The following is a 19045-nucleotide window of genomic DNA, read 5'->3' on the forward strand; positions in this document are numbered from 1 at the left end:
AAAGAATAGTGGGTATTTATTTGTGAAACCCACATGGTGTATGTAGCCTCTTCATAGGCCTGGCACAGGGAGACGGGCAGATGGCTCATTGCTGCAGGTCGTGCGTGGGGTTTGAGACTCCCCCGGGGTGGCCTGCACTCCTCTGTGTCTCCTCTAAGGGGGGTTGGAATTCAGCCTTCCTGAGCCCATCGTAGCAGGAACAGGACAGAGATGGCTTAGGTCTCCCCAGGAAGCAGAGGTAACTCACGTAGGAGAGGGTGTGATAGGGTCCTCACTGACTGTCACTTCTGTGTTTGAAATCAGTTCTGGTTCCAAGGAAACTGTGGCCTCTTGGAACTGTCAGCACCCTCGCTCCCCAGCGGCACATGGCTGCCCTGTTCTCACAGGAGTCTTGTTGGACTCCCACCCACTGGGTCCATGGGGATTCTGTGCCCTCGTGGACCTCATCTGTGAACGGGTGGCCAGGCGTGACCAACACGATGCACGTCCGCTCTGTGCATAGCATTGTCCCATCAACCTCAGTAACAAACGTAAGTTTAAAGACACAATAATTAACAATTTTGAGCTGGTGTTGGGTGCATTAAACCACGCAGGGCCAGGTACAGGGGAGGTGTGTTACAGAAGCTGCTGTGTGATGGGCCACACAGGTGAGGCCGTGCAGGGGCCCAGAGACCCACTTACAGTGGGACCGATTCCTGCAGGTGCTGTCCCCACAGTCGGTTCTCGGCAGGGCCAGTGAGGGCCTTGTCTCGGCTTATTCTCAGTACCGCCTGCCTATGCTGACGGAGGCTCTGAGGCTGCCAGGGTCAGTGGGAAGGGCAGTGGCCTGGAGGGAGTGCCCCCTGACCCCACACCTCCTCAGGGCAGCCGAGTCTGTGCAGAGAAAAGTGGGGACAGCCCAACCTCTGAATTTGGCTCCGAAGCCCATAACTGGTCTTTATGTTCCTAGCCCAGCGCAAAGACCCAGAAGACGTGGGAACTGAAAGGTGTTCAGGGAGAGACCTGCGTTCTCGGCCATCCTCTGAGCCAGATTCTGCCTGTGCTGACTCAACTGTGAGCGGCAGCCCCCAAGGCTGAGGTCACCATTCCCATTGGCACAGAGAAGCCGATCATCTTACCGTAGGTCACACAGCTGGTGAGGGCAGAGCTGAGTCAAACCCACTGTGGTCTAATCTGGAGTCCATATGCTTTGCACCATGAGATGCTGACCTCGAAGGGACAGCAAGGAAAGGGTGAGGGAGACCAAGTGCCCCAGACAGAGCCATGCACACATACGTGCACTCACACATCCCCACCTGGCTTTCACCTCGGCGACTACAGAGGTCCTAGGAAACCAGGAGAGGAGCCAAGAGAAGCCAAAGGAGGAGGGTGGGGCCTCTTAGGAGAAAAGGACACACTTCCCAGGAGTCCAGGGAATTCCCTTCCCCCGTGAGTCTGTCTCAAATCCTAGATTTCTCTCCTTGGTCAGTAAACTAACTACGGTGACTCCAGACTCACACCTTTCCAGGAGTTGAGCTCCTGTGGCTGACAGTATGAGTTCTCTGTCGCCCTCCTGGACACCTCTGCTTTCAGTGATAAGGGGGGAATGAAGTATGTGGCCTGGAGATTTGTATGGAGACAAAATTTATTAGAACAGGAGGCCAGAGAAACCATGGAGGAGATTGCTGTTGACATCCCCATAGCACTAAAGGAACTACTTGTCTTATCTCTTGTCATGAAAGTGGAGGATTTGTTTAAGCAATTACTTCTGTACTCATTACACTCTTGGGGAGGGTAAGGGTCTGAAGACTCCCTCTGAAGCCCCCTCAAGTATGTGGTGCCTACAGTTGTCCTGTGGCTGTTGAGCAACTATTTAGTGCTAATGACTCACTCATATACTCCCTGCAAACATACGGCTTCTCCCGAGTGTATCCTCTGGTGTCTGGTAAGATTTGACTTTACACTGAAGCCTCGCCCGCACTCCCTGCAAACATGGGGCTTCTCCCCTGAGTGTGTCCTCTGGTGTCTGATGAGACTTGAGTTTTCACAGAAGCCTCGCCCACACTCCCTGCAAACATAGGGCTTCTCCCCTGAGTGTGTCCTCTGGTGTGAGATGAGACTTGACTTTACACTGAAGCCTCGCCCACACTCCCTGCAAACATAGGGCTTCTCCCCTGAGTGTGTCCTCTGGTGTGAGATGAGACTTGACTTTACACTGAAGCCTCGCCCACACTCTCTGCAAACATAGGGCTTCTCCCCTGAGTGTGTCCTCTCGTGTGAGATGAGAGTTGACCTTTTATTAAAGCCTCGCCCACATACCCTGCAAACATAGGGCTTCTCCCCTGAGTGTGTCCTCTCGTGTGAGATGAGAGTTGACCTTTTATTAAAGCCTCGCCCACATACCCTGCAAACATAGGGCTTCTCCCCTGAGTGTGTCCTCTGGTGTCTGAGGAGACTTGTCTTTCGTGTAAAGCTGTGCCCACACTCCGTGCAAATATAGGGCTTCTCCCCTGAGTGTGTCCTCTGGTGTCTGCTCAGAATTGACTTTTCACTGAAGCCTCGCCCACACTCCCTGCAAACATAGGGCTTCTCCCCTGAGTGTGTCCTCTGGTGTCTGATAAGACTTGACTTTTCATTGAAGCCTCGCCCACATTCCCCACAAACATAGGACTTCTCCCCTGAGTGTGTCCTCTGGTGTGTGACAAGACTTCCCTTTTGACTAAAGCCTCGCCCACACTCCCCACAAACATAGGGCTTCTCCCCTGAGTGTGTCCTCTGGTGTGCAATGAGAGTTGACTTTTGACTAAAGCCTCGCCCACACTCCCCACAAACATAGGGCTTCTCCCCTGAGTGTGTCCTCTGGTGTGTGATGAGACTTGACTTTTGACTGAATACTTGCTCACACTCCTGGCAAACATGGGGCTTCTCCCCCGAGTGTATCCTATGGTGTCTGATGAGATTTATTTTTACACTGAAGCCTCGCCCACACTCCCTGCAAACGTAAGGCTTCTCCCCTGAGTGTGTCCTCTGGTGTCGGATGAGATTTGTTTTCACACTGAATCGTAGCTCACACTCCTTGCAAGCATAGGGCTTCTCCCCCGAGTGTGTTCTCTGATGTGTGATGAGGCTTGACTTTACACTGAAGCCTCGCCCACAATCCCCGCAAACATAGGGCTTCTCCCCTGAGTGTGTCCTCTGGTGTCTGATGAGACTTGACTTTACACTAAAGCCTCGCCCACACTCTCTGCAAACATAGGGCTTCTCCCCTGAGTGTGTCCTCTGGTGTCTGATGAGACTTGACTTTACACTGAAGCCTCGCCCACACTCTCTGCAAACATAGGGCTTCTTCCCTGAGTGTGTCCTCTGGTGCTGAATGAGATATGACCCATCATCAAAGCCTTGCTTGACTCTTACAGTTCTTGACATTCCTACTCCCACAGATAATTTGCCTGTGTGCTCCGGATGCACTTTCTGGCCTGTCCTGGGCTCTCCCTCCACTATTTTCTCACGCTCCCTACAACTCCCCATTTGCCCATTGGGTGGTTTCGAAAAGGCCCCTGAAATCCTCCTCTGCCTAATCCTTTTAAGCAAAGGTTTGGACCTTTCTTTGACCTCTTGACCGTCAGCGCTGTCATCCCAGCTGTGTGGATCAGTCCCTTGCTCCTGCTGACTCTGATCCTCTGGGCAGGGTTCCTCTGACTGGAGGTGCTTCCCTGCTGATGTCCCTGGAAGGACCTGAGAGGGGTGACTGCGGCCCACATGCTGGCTGAGGGATTTCTAAGTGGAGAAGGCAAGAGAGGAGGAGGGACAGGGATGGATCTCCGGCTCTGGTCCTGTTGAAAGAGAAAGTTGAGGTCAGGGCAGGTGTTGACAAGGCTGCCTGGGCCGTGTGCTGTGTCCTGGTGAGACCGGCCCTACTGGTCAGTCTCAGTGTGTCGACAAGGCAAGCTCTGCCTCCCACAAAGGGTTGCTTTACAGTCTGTTTTCATCCCATTGTTCTGCACTACATCTTCACAAACCCAGAAAGCCCCTGTCAAGGGCCTTTTCTACATACTGCCCACACTGGGGACTTCCAAGAAGCATCAGAGGCAGTTTCAGTCCTTTTATAGATGGCAGCGCAGTGGCCCTTCCCCATAGACAAGAATCTTCTAAGTCATGTGAAAGAGAAAAACCACAGGCCCCAAATGGCGTCACTCATGCTAAAAGCTCATGAAAACACACTAGATTTAATACCCGATCTAACTGCAGTCTCAGCCTCTCCCAGAAACCGTCTTCATCAACCATTCTGGAATTTTCTGGTCAATACCAGTGAGGTCATCTGTGGACCCTCTTCATCCCACCCCATGGAAAGAAGAGGCAATCTGCATGATAAAAGCTCTTCTCCCCAAAGGTGTCCCGGCCCCCACATAATTCTTTATTTTGCTAATTGCGCCCTTGCCCACCCTTCTCCATGTAAAAACCGTCCATTTTGTACAACCATTTGGGCGCTCTCTGGTAGTCACCACATGGGTTTCTGCTGACTCATGAATAACGCCAATTAAAACCTCAAATGTACTTGTCTGAATTTTGCCTTTTAACAAGCGTATCACTGTGAGACTGTCTGCAGCTATTTACTGTGTTGAGAGCTAAGAACACTCTTGATGCCTTAAGTGGAATTGTCCTTAGTGACATCCTACGTGGGGAAAGGATCTGTGAAGTCAGGAACCACCCAGCCTGGAGATCCACAAATGCGGAAGGCAGGATGGAGTCGTGGCTAAAGGGAGCATCTGCGTAAAGCTGAATCTGAGCCTCCCATTCGAAAAGGTATTTGAGGAGCCCTATGAGCCTGGATCTCTTGTCGGGAAGTGAGACTTGGATTGGATAAGACAGAGGGTCAGGTCCCATTGAAAGGATTTCAATCTGAAATGCAGCTGGGGGATAAAAAGATCAGAACAAAAATAAAAAATATAAAAATTGTTCCTGAGTCAAACGTGTATGAAATGAATCCTTCATTTCTGAAGCAACTGATTTGAAACTTGACTGACATTAGACTGGATTGTACCCTAGGAGTTGGACCATGAGCATTTCCAAGAACCCTTTCTTTTCTTTCCATTTTGAAGAAGAACTGCACTGCCTACCTGTCTCTGTCCCGAGCTCTTGGTTCCAATTGCTGCCCCACGTGATGCCCAGCTCCTGGCCGTACTCGTCCCCGTACCAGACCAGCAGTTCACAGCCCGGCCTGATGACCTGGCAGGTTCGGTAGAAAATCTGCCTGTGATACTGAAAGGCCACCAGGTTCTGCTCTTCGTCATCCCGGGCACAGTTCACATACCTGGGATTGAGAGGCGAAAGGAGGGAAAACACAGGTGCTAAGTTCCCACTACGTGCCAGATCCCTGTCCAGCTGCCCTCCTGATACTGAAAGCCTTCAGGCTCTTACGTTGCCCACTGCCCCGTGCACTCCTGGGGGACCTTCTGTCCACATCTAAGCCCTTCACACAATGTCCTGTGGACACCTGCGTCCAAGTGCTGCCTAGAAAGCTTCCCCCGCCCTAGGAGGTCTCTGTCGCAGCACGGTAAGACAGGACAATAACACTCACATTCTGTATCCCCCATAGAAGAGAACCCCTCAAGGAAAGGGGCTGGGTCAGGAGGGCAAGGTACCCAAGGCCAGACAGGCTCGCTCATGCTCTGCAGGCTGCAGGACCCAGGTCTGCTTAGAACCAAGGCTAGGGCGCTTTGCTGACCTCACAGGTCAAAGGTCCCTTGTTTTAGGGTACCCTGGCACTGTGAACTTCTCAAAAACAGGAAAATTATCGTTAAATATTTCTGAAATCAATTGTTTCATGTCTGTCGGCAGTAAGTCCTTCATAAGGACTAGGGTTGTGTGATCTGTGTATGTAAGGAATCCCACTGTCTGAATAAGTGTTCATTAGATTAAAGTATGAATCCAGGGTCCCCAGTGAATCTCTGCCCCTTCCAGGTTTTTCCAGGGCCCAAAGTTTGTCCAGCGTAGAAAGTTGCATTTTGAGGACATGTACCATATTTTATCTCCTTTTTTCTTCATGTCTCTTGGTACGAAAGAGCACTGTGTGGAGAAAAGAGTAGGGGATCGAGGGGACCATTGAGTGAGGCTTGATGAGAAGGGAAGGACCAGCGGCCTGACATTGATGAGGGTCCTGTCTGGAACCCAGACACCTACTGGCCTTACCTCATCCAGTTGGACTGGGATTCGTCCTTTCCATCCACATACTCATAGCAGTTTCTCCCTTTGGTGATCTGAGGTTCAGGGAAAGAAGTTAAAGGCTTTGTTTTGGTGGGGAGGTAGTAGAAGAATTGTTCTACTCCACTGTCATCCAGGCGCTTTCAGCCTGCATGGATCCCACTGCCAACTGTGATGACATGACATGCTTCTCGCTCACCATCTACATGTCAGAGTTAATCTATCCACTCAGTAGGAGCATCTCACGGAGGGGCCCCTCTGCTGTGTCTGCACCACTTTGCTCCCACTTACCCTCTGGTCTTTAAATGGGAGTGCCACGTTCACGCAAAGTGCACTTAGCACACAGAGCTAACCGTATTGTCCCCATGCACGTGCCAGCATGTAGGTGGGGCCCCCAACCCACAGGGGACAGGTAGATGCTTCTCACTATCCAGGAATATCCACTGTTGGCCTCCTCTTCATCTTCTGTTATCTGGCCCTCGTAGGGGCCAAAGTTCAGACCCAGCGGCAGATCGGATGCCTCGTTCCACACTCCAAGCCCCGCCTCAGGGATGCCCGACACTCTGATTCTCAGCCCAGGGGGCAGAGTGAGGGCTGAGCGGTTGGGATGCCCCTTATCCACCACACGGTCCTTTACAAATGTAGGGGACCCATGAGTAGCACAGCGGTCAATGAAGAAATTCTGACACTTCTCACAATCTGGAGGTAAGAGCAACGGGGATTAGGGAAGGTGTAGTGTGTGTTCCTGGACGTAAAGAGCTTCAGAGAGAGCCCGGGCAGTCACATCACTGAGCCTCAATCCTGTACTCCAGGCCACGAGAGGAAGGGAATGATTTGGGAACCAAATGACCAGATGAAACTATTGTATCAATACATAACAGCCTTGTTTGTGAGGGTCACTTACACAGGTAGTCGTCATCCTGGGGCTCGCTGACCTCTTGGTATGTACGGCCCCTTCTTTCCCTAAGGCTGTACATCTTCACTTCAATCTCTTTTCTCCTGAGTCCTAAGTTGGAGAAGAGAAGGTGAGTGAGGTTGGCGGGCTCTGTAATGTTAGTCCCTGTTTTGCCAGAAAACACAAAATCTCCTCCTATCAAATTGTCACCTGTTTTTATATTTGTCCTCCCTTAACTGTTGGTTCAGAGACTCAGGCTCCACACTGACTACAGGTGGCTGATTCAATTTTAGTTTCTAGCTCTTCACATTATCAGGTTTAACTTCCCAGTCTTTGTATTTACAAAATGGTTCATGCATAGAGTTACTCATTCAGAAAATATTTGCTGTGGGCCCATTATGTGTTAGGCATTGAGCATACAACACCAAGAAAGTATGGTCCCTGTTATCACAGATGGATTTATTGGACAACTTGGATGTGTCAATTCTTTGAAATGTAATTTAATGCTTTCAAACAATGTATGAGCTTTGTATCCTTATCTTCACTTTACAGATTAGCATTCAGGAGCCCACAGAATGTATAAAATTTGCCCAAAGCCCCAGAGCTAACCTCAGGTCTCAGCTTAGTCCAGCTTAAACCCAGGCCTATCCAAAGTCCACCCCACATACCTTGGCCATACTTATCAGCCTTTACAGAGGACTCAGAGGAACTAAAGTCTCCAAATTATTTTCACTTACCCGATTTTCGTCTAGAGTGCTGTCCAGAGGTATCTGCTTCTTCAGGAGGAGCCACTAGTTTCTGGGTCTGCTCTGAGCCACTTGACTTCGGCAAATTTGCTGCTCCTGACAATTCCTTCAAACTAGGTTTGTTCCTTGATGGTGCCCTGGACGTTGCCTTCAATGTGAGAGCCACATATTAAGAGATAAAATGCGTTTCTTTAATTCTTTAGGGCTTATGATGTGTTTTCACAGGCATGACTTTAATTACTACTTCGACCACCCTTGGAAGTTCCTGAGGAGTATGAATATTAGAGGGAACAGAAAGGGCCTATGTGGGTAATGAGTCCAAGACTAGAACCCATGCCTTAAGGTTCTTTCCTTCCAACTTTTTCCGTAAAAGTAGGAGTAAGATTGGGAATAGAACAAAGAAATGGTTGGGAGAGACATACATATCTAGACAGTAAAGAAAATGATGCTAAAAGTTGCAAACTGCTCTATCTTGGAAAGAATATCTGTAATTCGATTAACTGGTTCCCATCAATTCTGTTTGAATAAGGTTGTAAATTTGAAATCACTCATTCAGAAAACATTCAGGGGGCCCTCAGGGACCCTGAGACAGGCCTGGGACTTCTGAGAAGCATCAGGTCTGGACCAGCCTCTCAAAGAGCTCGCAAAGCAGAGGGAGGCATTGATTCTAAACAATTCCAAAGCACATGAGCCTCACCTGATTAAGCTCAGAGAAAGAAGCTGTTACTTCCTCTTACAGGAAGGAGGATTTGAAATCAGTTCCAGAAGGATTTGTGTCTGTGGAATAGTGAATGACTGATACAAAGTCCTTGCAGAGGGATGAGTGTCTGTGGAATAGTGAGTGACCAACATGAAGTCCTAAAGTTGATGTATTATCTGTTGCTTCTCAGTCATCAGCCCTGAGGCTCCTCAGGGACGGGAGTTGATTCCTTTACTTACAGGGGGAGGCTCTGAGGCTGGGGTCCTCTATCCTCCCTCCCCTGGGACCCCTCACTGCACAAACTGCCTGCATACCAGAAAGCTTCCCTGAGTCAGAGGGTTGTCGTGCACCTCTCAATGTAGCATGGCAGAAAGAACCGAGGTTGAGCTCGTCAGTCAGATGAACAATGTAAACATGTATGGATGAGACGGTGCAAATTTTGTAAAATGATGATGTTCTAATGAGTTTGTAAGTGGTTTAGAGAAGGAGCTTTGGATTAGATTGCACTACCCCTGACACTGTGCTCTCAGACACATAATCAGACATTTCTGTAACTCTGAAACCTTAGTTTCCTCAGCTATAAATGGTGATAGTTATAGTACCTACTTCAGGATTGTTGTAAGTGTATTCATGTAAAACTCTTAAAGTCTGAAATATTGTGAAAATAAAACAAGTGGCAGCTCGCATTGTTGCTGTTTGTCATTCACTATTGAAATGATGAAGATATCGACACTGTGTAGAAGAGACCAGAAAAGGAAGGCAGCAGTCCCTAGAACAGTCTGCAATTCCTTCTCTTACCTGCATTTGGATCCACGAGGAACATTTTCTCGACAACAGGATTTGGGAACTACTCACCTTCTGGTGTTTACTCTGTCCCACTCTGAAGTCCACCCAAGAAGGCATGACTAAAAGGTGATGAGAAAGCAGTGTTTTGGTTGGTAAATGTTTCCAAAACCTGGAGATTCTTACTGGGGACACAGAATTCTGAATCAGAGATTGACAAGTACAAACCATTGGAAATGGTTTCTGAGGTACCATTAAGGCTTATGCTTCTATTGGGGGCATCAACTAATTTTCTTAAAATGTTTAAAACTAGACAAAGCCTCAGCTATGTTTCATTCTATGTTCATAAGGTATCTATTACATTTATTTAAAAAATAAATTGGCCTTTCATGACAAAAATACTCCACAAACTAGGAACCGAAGGAAATTACCTCAATATAAAGGTCATATATGAAAAGTCCATCTCTAACATCTTGCTCTACATTGAAAAACTGAAAGCTTTTCCTCTAAGATCAAGAACAAGGCAAGGATGCCCACTCTTGCCACTTCCACTCAACACTGTGGAGGAGAGACTGTTCCCTGAGATGACTGATGTTGGTCCCTCGTGCTAGGTCTGGTTAGATGCAGGACAGAACAGAGATTGCTTCCCCAGAATCCCCAGAGACTGTGTGATTGACCCTCCCACTACGCTGGTTCATGCCGGTTCCTGGAACAGGCCAGTACCCTTCCCCAAGCTAGCATGTGAGGATGTCCCTCTTATCTGGGGTGGTCACACTCCATACCCCCATCCATCTTGCCCTGTTCTGTATAACCCCTTAGCTCCTGCCACACTTTGCGGAGGACATCCATGGTGTCTCGCTGCAGCCCAAGAGGCGTCTCATGTGTAAGTTCCCTTAATAAACTCTTGATGTAAAGATGGAGTTGTCAGCCTCTTCCTTTTGTCTCTGAGCCCCAGGAAATTTTATGAAACAAACGTAGTACTAGAAGTCCTAGCCAGAGCATTAGACAAAAAAGGAAACAAAGAGTCATCTAATTTGGAAAGCAAAAGGTGAGATTACATCTGTTTGCAGATGACATGATCTTATGTGTAGAAATTCCTAAAGACTCCACAAAAAAATCCTGTTAGAACTAATAAATCAATTCAGCAAAATTCCAAGCTACAAAATCAACAGTCAAAAATCAGTTGTATTTCTATGCACTACCAACGAACAATCCAAAAAAGGAACTTAAGAAAACAATCCCTTCTATAATAGCATTAAAAAGAATTAATGAAAAATAAACCTAGGGGCCGGCCTGGTGGCTCAGGCAGTTAGAACTCCATGCTCCTAACTCTGAAGGCTACCGGTTTGAGTCCCACATGGGCCAGTGGGCTCTCAACCACAAGGTTACCAGTTGGATTCCTCGAGTCCCGCAAGGGATGGTGGGCTGCGCCCCCTGCAACTAGCAACGGCAACTGGCCCTGGAGCTGACCTGCGCCCTCCACAACTAAGATTGAAATGACAACAACTTGAAGCTGAACGGCACCCTCCACAACTAAGATTGAAAGGACAACAACTTGACTTGGAAAAAAGTCCTGGAAGTACACACTGTTCCCCAATAAAGTCCTATTCCCCTTCCCCAATAAAATCTTCAAAAAATAAATAAATAAAATAAACCTAGGACAGTGTAGATGCCTGACTGTACACCTGAAGCTGAAGCTAAGTAATATTTAATGTCAACTATAATTTCATATATATGATCACAGGATGTGGAGAACAGCATAGGGAATAGAGTCAGTGGAATTGTAACAGCTGTATACAATGTCAGAGGGCTAGTAGGTTGGGGGAGGGGGGTTATCACTTTGCGAGGGGTGTGAATGTCTATTATATTGTTTTGTACACCTGAAACTAACTTTAAAAAATGAGCAAAGAAAAAAAATTAAAAAACCGATCCAAGGAGGTGAAAAACTTATACACTGACAATGATAAAACATTGGTGACATAAAATTAAAGAAGACACAAGTAAATGGAAAGACATTTCATGCTCATGGATTGGGATACTTAATATTGTAAAGCTGTCCATACTTCCTAAAACAATCTAAAGATTCAAAGTGTCAATGTCCAAACAGTAGATAATTTGTATCAAAATTGATTTGAGCCAAACAATATATGCCTGGAAGCAAGAGCTCAACAGACTGAGAAAAATGCTTCTCAGAATAACATTTTTCAGCTTCTTTTATGCATTTAGCATTAAGGAGGGAATGTAAGGAAGATTACCAGAAGGTGGGAAAAAGGAAGGTGGGGAGTGGACTACAAGAGAGCTAACAAGATTCTGTGCTCTCTTGAGGGTGGTTAAGCTTCAGAGGTGTCTGAAAAGAGGCATTTCCAAGGTGTGTTAATGTAGATGCACAGAAACAATAAACAGAGCTTGCTTAAGGCAAAGAGAAGCCTTTTACTAAACAGTTATATGACTGAGGCGTGACTACCCACCATGACTTGCCCAGTTAGGAATTTATGATCAGATCACCCTGTGAAGTTACTTTCCGTAGAACCCCTTTTTCATCCACTAATGTAATCCCTATCAAAATCCCAATGGTATTTTTTTGCATAAAAACTATGGAATATCAAAATTAAATACGGAATCTCAAAGCATCCTGAAACGCAAAAAACAATCTTGAGAAAGAACAAAGCTGGAGGCCTCACATTTGCTGATTTCAAAACATACTACAAAGCTACAGTACTCAAAACAGCACAGTATTGGCATAAAGACAGACCCACAAGCCAATGGAACAGAGTAGTGAGCCTGGAAAGACACTCTTGAGTGTACGGTGAAATGATCTTCATCAAGGGTGCACAGACTACACAATGAGAAAAAGATAATCTCTTCAACAAATGGTGCTGGGAAAACAGAATATCCACTCACAAAAAAAATGAAGAGGGACCCTTGTCATACAGCATATATGTAGAAATTAACTCAAGACAGATTAAAAACCTAATTGTAAGACCTGAAACTGTAAAACTCTTAGAGGTAAAGCTTCAAATAGGCAATGCTTTCTTGGATATGACACCAAAAGCACAAGCATCAAAAGCAAAAATAGACAAATAGGACTACATTAAACTTACAAACTTCTGTGCAGCAAAGAAAAAATCAACAAACCACACAGACGACATATGGAATTGGAGAAAATATTTGTAAAACATCTATCTGGTAAGGGTTAATATCCATAATATATAAAGAACTTCTACAACTCAATAATAATATACCAAATAATCCTATTAAAACTGGGTGCTATGGACTGAATTATGTCCCTCCTTCCCCCATGCATATACTGAAACCTTAACCCCCCATGTGATGGTATTTGGCGATGGGTCCTCTGGGAGGTAATTAGGGTTTGATGAGGTCATGAGAATGGGACTGCCATGATGGGATTGGTGCCCTTATCAGAAGGGAGATAGGCTCTCTTTCTTTCTCTTCAGAAGCATGCACACAGTGAGATGGAAGCTGCCTACAAGCCAGGAAGAGAACTTCACCATGCCGACACCCTGATCTCAGATTTCCAGCCTCTATAACTGTGAGAAAGCACATTTCTGTGGTCTAAGTCATCCATTCGGTGGTATTTCATTACGGCAGCCTGAGCTGATTAACACAATGGGAAAAGGACTTGAATAGACATTTCTCTGAAGAAAATATATAAACGTCAACAAGCATATGAAAAGACAATCAATACCACTAATCAAAGGGAAATGCAAATGAAAGCTACAGTGAAATGTCATATAACAAGTGTTGGCAGGAATGTGGAGATGTTAAAATGCTTACACATTGTTGGTGGGAATGCAAAATGGTTCAGCCACTATGGATAATAGTATAAACATTCCTCAAAAAATTATAAATAGGGGGTGGCCAGTTAGCTCAGTTTGTTAGAGCATGGTGCTGATAACACCAAAGTTACTGGTTTGATCCCCACATGGGCCACTGTGAGCTGCGCCCTGCTTAAAAAAAAAAATTATAAATAGAACTGCCATATGATCTAGCAGTCCAAATTTTGGGTATGTACCCAAAATAATTGAAAACAGAATCTTGAATAAATATTTGCACCCCCATGGCAGCATTATTCACCATAGCCAAGATGGGAAAGCAACCTAAATGTCCATCGATGGACAAACGGATAAATGTGGTAAATGCATACAATGGAATATTATTCAGCCTTAACAAAGAAAGAAATCCTGTCATACACTACAACATGGATGAACCCTGAGGACATTGTGCTTGAGTAAAATAAACCAATGACAAAGAGACAAATACTGCATGATTCCACATATGGATGGTATCTAAAGTAATCAAATTCATGAAAACAAAATAGAATGGTGGTTGCCAAGGGGATATGTGGGAGACATCAGGAAGACCAAATAGCTGTCTGAAAACCTCTCTCAGAATCAAGACAAAAAATCTGGTTCATTTTGGGGTAAGAAGATCATGTGGTGTGATAAAATATACATAAATAAATTATATATCTTTACATAGTATCTTAATCGTTTCCTCATCTAGGACATTTAATCCAATAACTGAACTATTATAAGATTAATGTTAGAAAGCTCTTTGGTGGATTTACAGTTTAACTAAGGTTTCTGCAATTGCCCTTTAATTATCAAGGTGTAGCAAAAATAGTTTTAAAAATGATAAATTGTAAACATTTGGAAAGCATGGAGAATTGCACTGGAAAATGTATACATCCACCATTTAGCCTGATGTCAGGATTCTGTCACAATGGTTTCAGATCTTTTTATTTCTATTTCAAAATTCAAAAACAAAAAACTAACGGAGACATAGCCAAATCACCTGCCAGATCTTCCTCCTTTTCTTGGGATGTAACTATTCTGAATTTGTTATTTCTTATTCACTGTCAGGTTTCTATACAGTTACTGCTTATTAATGTATCTGTAAACATATAATTATTGTACACATTTTAGAACCTGATAGGAACAGTCGCTTTCTGTGTAACACTGTTTTCTGGGCATCTTGTTTGCTGAACAAGCAAACACTGTTTCCTTAACCCCTGACAGGCAGCTCAGATCTACCCCAGGTCAGTTTCAGGACGGCACCTCTGAGTCCTCCTGGCCCCTCACCTTGCTTCCTTGGAGTCCATTCTTCATCAGAATCCTCAGTGTCATCTGCCTGGGGTCTCATGGCCTGCTTGTGGTGACACATGAAAGCTGGTCGAGAGGCTCTGGGACCTGGAACGAAGCAAAATCTCTGTCCCGAAAGGGAAGAGCCTGAAGGAGGAACAAAGCACCAGAGCAGCTCACTGGGATGGACTAGGTGGGCCGAGAGGGTCTAGAACATGGCACTGTGAGTGTGGCACCCTCAGTGCCAGCCCTGCCCTCACACAAAACAACAAAACTCCCCCCCAGGTCGCTCTGCACACAGAAGGGAGATGCAGGGAGATGAGCACCTGAGAACGAGCGAGCCCGAGTAATACAGCGTGTCAGGGCTTCCAAGCTCACAGCCCCAACTCATCCTGTTACCTAGAGCAAGCAGCGCCTCGTAGTTCCTTTTCACGTTTCTGTACCGGGTTTTCTCCCAGTCTCCCATCGCTGTCCATTCTTCCTTGGAGAAGTACGTGGAAATGTCTCTGAAAGCATCGTTGGCCTCGAGAAAATCATAGGTTGCATCAGTAACTTATTACAAGTCAGCACTTCGGGCTGGGCCTTCTTCTCCCCGTGTGTGCAGGGTGTTGACTGAGACCTCCGGGTGGTCTCTGTGAAACAAGGATGCAGACATTCTCTCCCTCCCGCTGTGCCCTGATGAACGGAGCAAACACCAGCTTTCCCGACACAGCAGCTGCTGACGCTAGTGTCCCGTTCTCCCCCACGTCCCAGACAGGACCAAGCGCCCCATTCTGTGCACACGCACAGCGAGGGGAGCCCACCAGTGCAGGCGGGGAGTCTGGTCCTCTGGGCACCAGCTCCTTGTCACCAGGCCCCTCTCCCCATCCTTCCCACAGACCCCGCTTGCAGGCTGGCTTGGCCTCCCCCACTTCTCACCTTGGGCTTCCACCCTCTTCTCCTTGTGTTTCTTTCCGGGCTCTCCTCTGACGACCTGCCAGGGCTCATGGTGCTGGGACCACCAGGGGGACCCCGTTCTGGCTCAGAGGCTGGTACGGGCCAAGGTGCCTGTGGAGGGAGAAGGGGCTGAGAGGAGGTGACAGCCCCCACCAATGCCCAGAGCCAGGCCTGTCTTCTCCATCTGGGCAGGGTGTCCAGAGAAGGAGGATGTGGGGACCCCAGCAAGGATGAGAGCACGTGGGGAAAGTCTGGGGGCGCATTGATGGGACGGGAGGGGCTCCGCCAGCCACGACAGACCAGCCGCCTGGGAGCTGGGCTTGGTTTCTTTCGCGCCCTTGTAGTTGGGCCCATCTCAGGAGAGGCAGCAAAGGCATCTGGGGGGATGTGGCTGCGGGTGTTTGCGGGGCGTCCTGAGGTGCGAGCCAGAGAAGCCCCAAGGAGACTCGGAGGCCAGCCTGCTGGGATGGGGTCTGGCCGGCCATCAGGACTGTTCCAGAGAGAGGAGTGAACGTTCCCCACGGAAGGGTTTTGGGGATTCCGGGACAGTCTGGGCACAGAGCAGCGTCGCTCTCTAAGGGCCAGGCGTCTCTCGGGCTGAGAAGTTTTGGGGTCTCCAGGCGGAGGGACTGGGCGCCTCAGGTGGGGAGGCTTTGCGGTCTCAGGTGGAGGAGGTGTGGGGTCCCTTGGGCTGATGCGTTTGCGGTCTCCCGGGACAAGAGTCGGGGTCTTTCAGGCTGAAGAGACGTAGATGCTCCGGCGGAGAGAATGTGGGGCCTTTGAGGCTGAGGAACGTGAGGTGTCTCACTAAGGGGCTCTGGGTTCCCGACACTGCGGTAAGTTGGGGTCTTCGACACCGCAGAGATTCAGAGCTCCCAGGATGCGGGCATTTAGGGTCTGAGGCTGCGGAATTTGGTCTTCGGGTGCCTGCTGTACTTAGGGTTTCTCAGGCTGCGGGGTTTGGGGGTTTCTCAGGCTGCGGGGTTTGGGGGTTTCTCAGGCTGAGGGGAATTCGGTTTTCAGGGTGTTTGGGGGTCTAAGCATTAGGATTTGGGGTCCTTCGAGGCTGACAGGATTTGGGGTCCTTCGAGGCTGACAGGATTTGGGGTCCTTCGAGGCTGACAGGATTTGGGGTCCTTCGAGGCTGACAGGATTTGGAGCCTCTCAGGGTGAGCAGATCGAGTGTCTCTGAGGCAGGAATTTGAAGGTCTCGGGTTAAGGGTTTATAAGGGTTTCACGTGGCAAAGGCCCCATTTTCCTGTCAGTCTCCGGGTTCTTCAGCCGCACTGCTGCCTCCCAGGCTGCGCGCCTTTCCCGCCCTCAGGAAGTGAGAGTTGGCGGAGGGCGAGGTACCCGCCTATATAACCGTGTCAGGCGCAAGCCACCCATCACTGCTATGATCATAATGTCCTGCCCATCAATTGGCGGACAGAAGAAGCCAAGAGGGCGGGGCCATAGGGAGGAGCCTACTTGTCAGTCAGGAGCAGAACCCAATCCTAGGCGGGGTGTGGGAGTGCAGCGGACGCCGGCTCTTCACACCTCCTGTGGAAGCTCCGCCCCACTCCGAGGGATTGGCTGCTCTGGATCCTGCCAGTGTCTGTAAGAAGCCTTCAGCGAGGAAGCACAGTCTAGTGGTTTTCATTGCTTGTTTTCCAGCCCGTGTTGGTGAAAGACCTGCCCCCCAGGACTCAGCGCCCACCCCCAGGCTAAGCCTGGAGCTCCGACATCCCAGCAGGTCTTTAGGGTGGACATGGCCATCCTGTGGACTGACAAAGATTCTTTGTTCCACTAGATTTTAGTCAAGATCCCAAACTTTCTCCTGGGACCATTTGTGCCCTTCCCCATAAAATACACTTTTATCAAGAACTGCATAACCAGTTATTGTGTGGTGAATATCGCATTACATTCCAGGGAACACTGTAATTCGGTAAATTCTGATGAGACAATGTGTGGACACAAAATAAAACTTTGTATCCATATGGTTGAAAGGTTCAAACACAACAAATAAAATAATAAATATATTAGAAAAACCACTAGGAAATTTTTAAATCTCAAAGAAGTGGCATTATGAGTAATAGGTATATTTAAGTAATGTAGGTCTAAAAAGGCTTCAGAAATAAGAAGGTATAGATAAAACAAAACAAAAACAAAAAACCAACAAGTATCTTGCATAAAAATGAGACATCAAATACAAAGACTGGGTCAGCAGAGGAGGGTCAATTTAACACCTACTGGATTTCACAAGATTAAATGGCAAGAGTGTTTCTGGCCCTTACCTAGTTTCAATCACAGAAATATGCATGATTTCCATGTATTGCAAATAAGCCAACTAACTGCTGATTATTACTGTAAAATTTAATAAAGGGAATCCTCACTAACATGGAGTTGGGGGGTCCAGAAGGGGGCGCTCTCACATAGTACCACTCAAGGTCAGTTATTAGGTTGGTGAAAAAGTTAATTGTGATTTTTGCAATTATTTTTAACCTGTTAAACCGCAATTACTTTTGCACCAACCTAATACAGACCCCCCCCCCCCCAAGAAGAATCTGCCATCTTGACCAGAAATCCCTCTTTTTCCTTTTAATTAAAAAAAGAAAGATCCTTTTGTAGTTCATAAGTGTAACGATTGGGTGTTCACGCTCTTGTGTGAGATGTGCCTCCCTCAAATCTTGTTACGACATTGGCACATTACCCGTCAGATGTGAAAAAAAAACCAAGCCTATCTATAAATACATCCTGTAGATAATTTAAATACTCCTTAAAAGAATGAAAAGCATTAGGATACACACACACACACACACACACACACACACTTGCATATGTGCGAGGTCTGACAATCAAGTTAGTGAACTTGCCACCGTGTGCTTACATTGGCAGCCCTGTACAAACAGCTCGGTAAGGTTTCATAACCTTGGTATATCAGTGTCTCACAGCTGTGTTCGTGTCGACATGTGGCAGTGTCTTGCTGAGTGGTGTTCATTATTGTTGTTGCATGTTTTTGTGTGCTGTCAGGAGAATGTCTGAGCTTGAATTGGGGCAACGAACATACATTAAATTTCTTGTTAAACTTGGCAAAAGTGGAAGTGAAATCAGGGACATGTTAGTCCAAGTTTATGGAGATAATGCCATGAAGAAAACGGCAGTCTACAAATGGATTAACTGTTTTTCTGAGGGGAGAGAACGTGTCACTGATGAAGAGAGGTCAGGGCGTCGAGTAACGAGCAGAACTGACAAAAACCTTACAAAAATTCGTTGAATTGTACGTCAAAATCTTCAGCTGACTGTGAGAAGCAGAACAGACTCAGTAAACATCGATAGAGAGTTAAGAAAAGCTTAAATGAAAATCTTGGCATGAGAAAGCTGTGTGCAAAAATGGTCCCGAAGGAGGTCACTGATGAACAAAAGCAAAGGAGGGTCGAAGTTTACCAAGACCTTTTGGAGAGGCAAGACAATGTTTTTGGCCGTGCTATCACTGGTGATGAAACATGGGTGTACCAATACGACTTTGAAAACAAGTGTCAAAGTGCACAATGGAAGTCAGCCAATTCTCCAAGACCAAAAAAGTTCCGTCAGTGCAAATCAAGACTCAAAACAATGTTGCTAACCTGTTTTGGTATCAGAAGGATTATTCATTATGAATTTCTACCAAACTGGACAAACAGTTAACCAAGTTTACTATTTGGAAATGCTGAAAAGGCTGCGG

At 47.0% G+C, this 19045-nt stretch overlaps 1 protein-coding gene, 1 long non-coding RNA gene and 1 other non-coding gene across 3 annotated transcripts; 2 read left to right on the forward strand and 1 right to left on the reverse strand.

Annotated features, from left to right (window-relative positions):
• Window positions 1–1705, forward strand: LOC141569620 (uncharacterized). Its single transcript, XR_012493313.1, has 2 exons — window positions 1–530; window positions 950–1705. It is a non-coding gene; the product is annotated as an uncharacterized LOC141569620 (long non-coding RNA).
• A 161-nt stretch (window positions 1706–1866) lies between these two features.
• On the reverse strand, window positions 1867–15393 carry PRDM9 (PR/SET domain 9). The gene is given in 12 exon segments (XM_074323336.1): window positions 1867–2843; window positions 3096–3307; window positions 3365–3806; window positions 5085–5290; window positions 6169–6236; window positions 6608–6879; window positions 7085–7186; window positions 7813–7969; window positions 9377–9426; window positions 14407–14514; window positions 14806–14929; window positions 15325–15393. Coding segments are annotated over 12 exon segments (2787 nt in total).
• A 2547-nt stretch (window positions 15394–17940) lies between these two features.
• On the forward strand, window positions 17941–18044 carry LOC141569801 (small nucleolar RNA U13). Its single transcript, XR_012493594.1, has one exon. It is a non-coding gene; the product is annotated as a small nucleolar RNA U13 (small nucleolar RNA).
• The last annotated feature ends 1001 nt before the right edge of the window (window positions 18045–19045 follow it).

The sequence above is a fragment of the Rhinolophus sinicus genome, chromosome X, assembly GCF_036562045.2.
Source record: "Rhinolophus sinicus isolate RSC01 chromosome X, ASM3656204v1, whole genome shotgun sequence".
Lineage (NCBI taxonomy): Eukaryota > Metazoa > Chordata > Mammalia > Chiroptera > Rhinolophidae > Rhinolophus > Rhinolophus sinicus.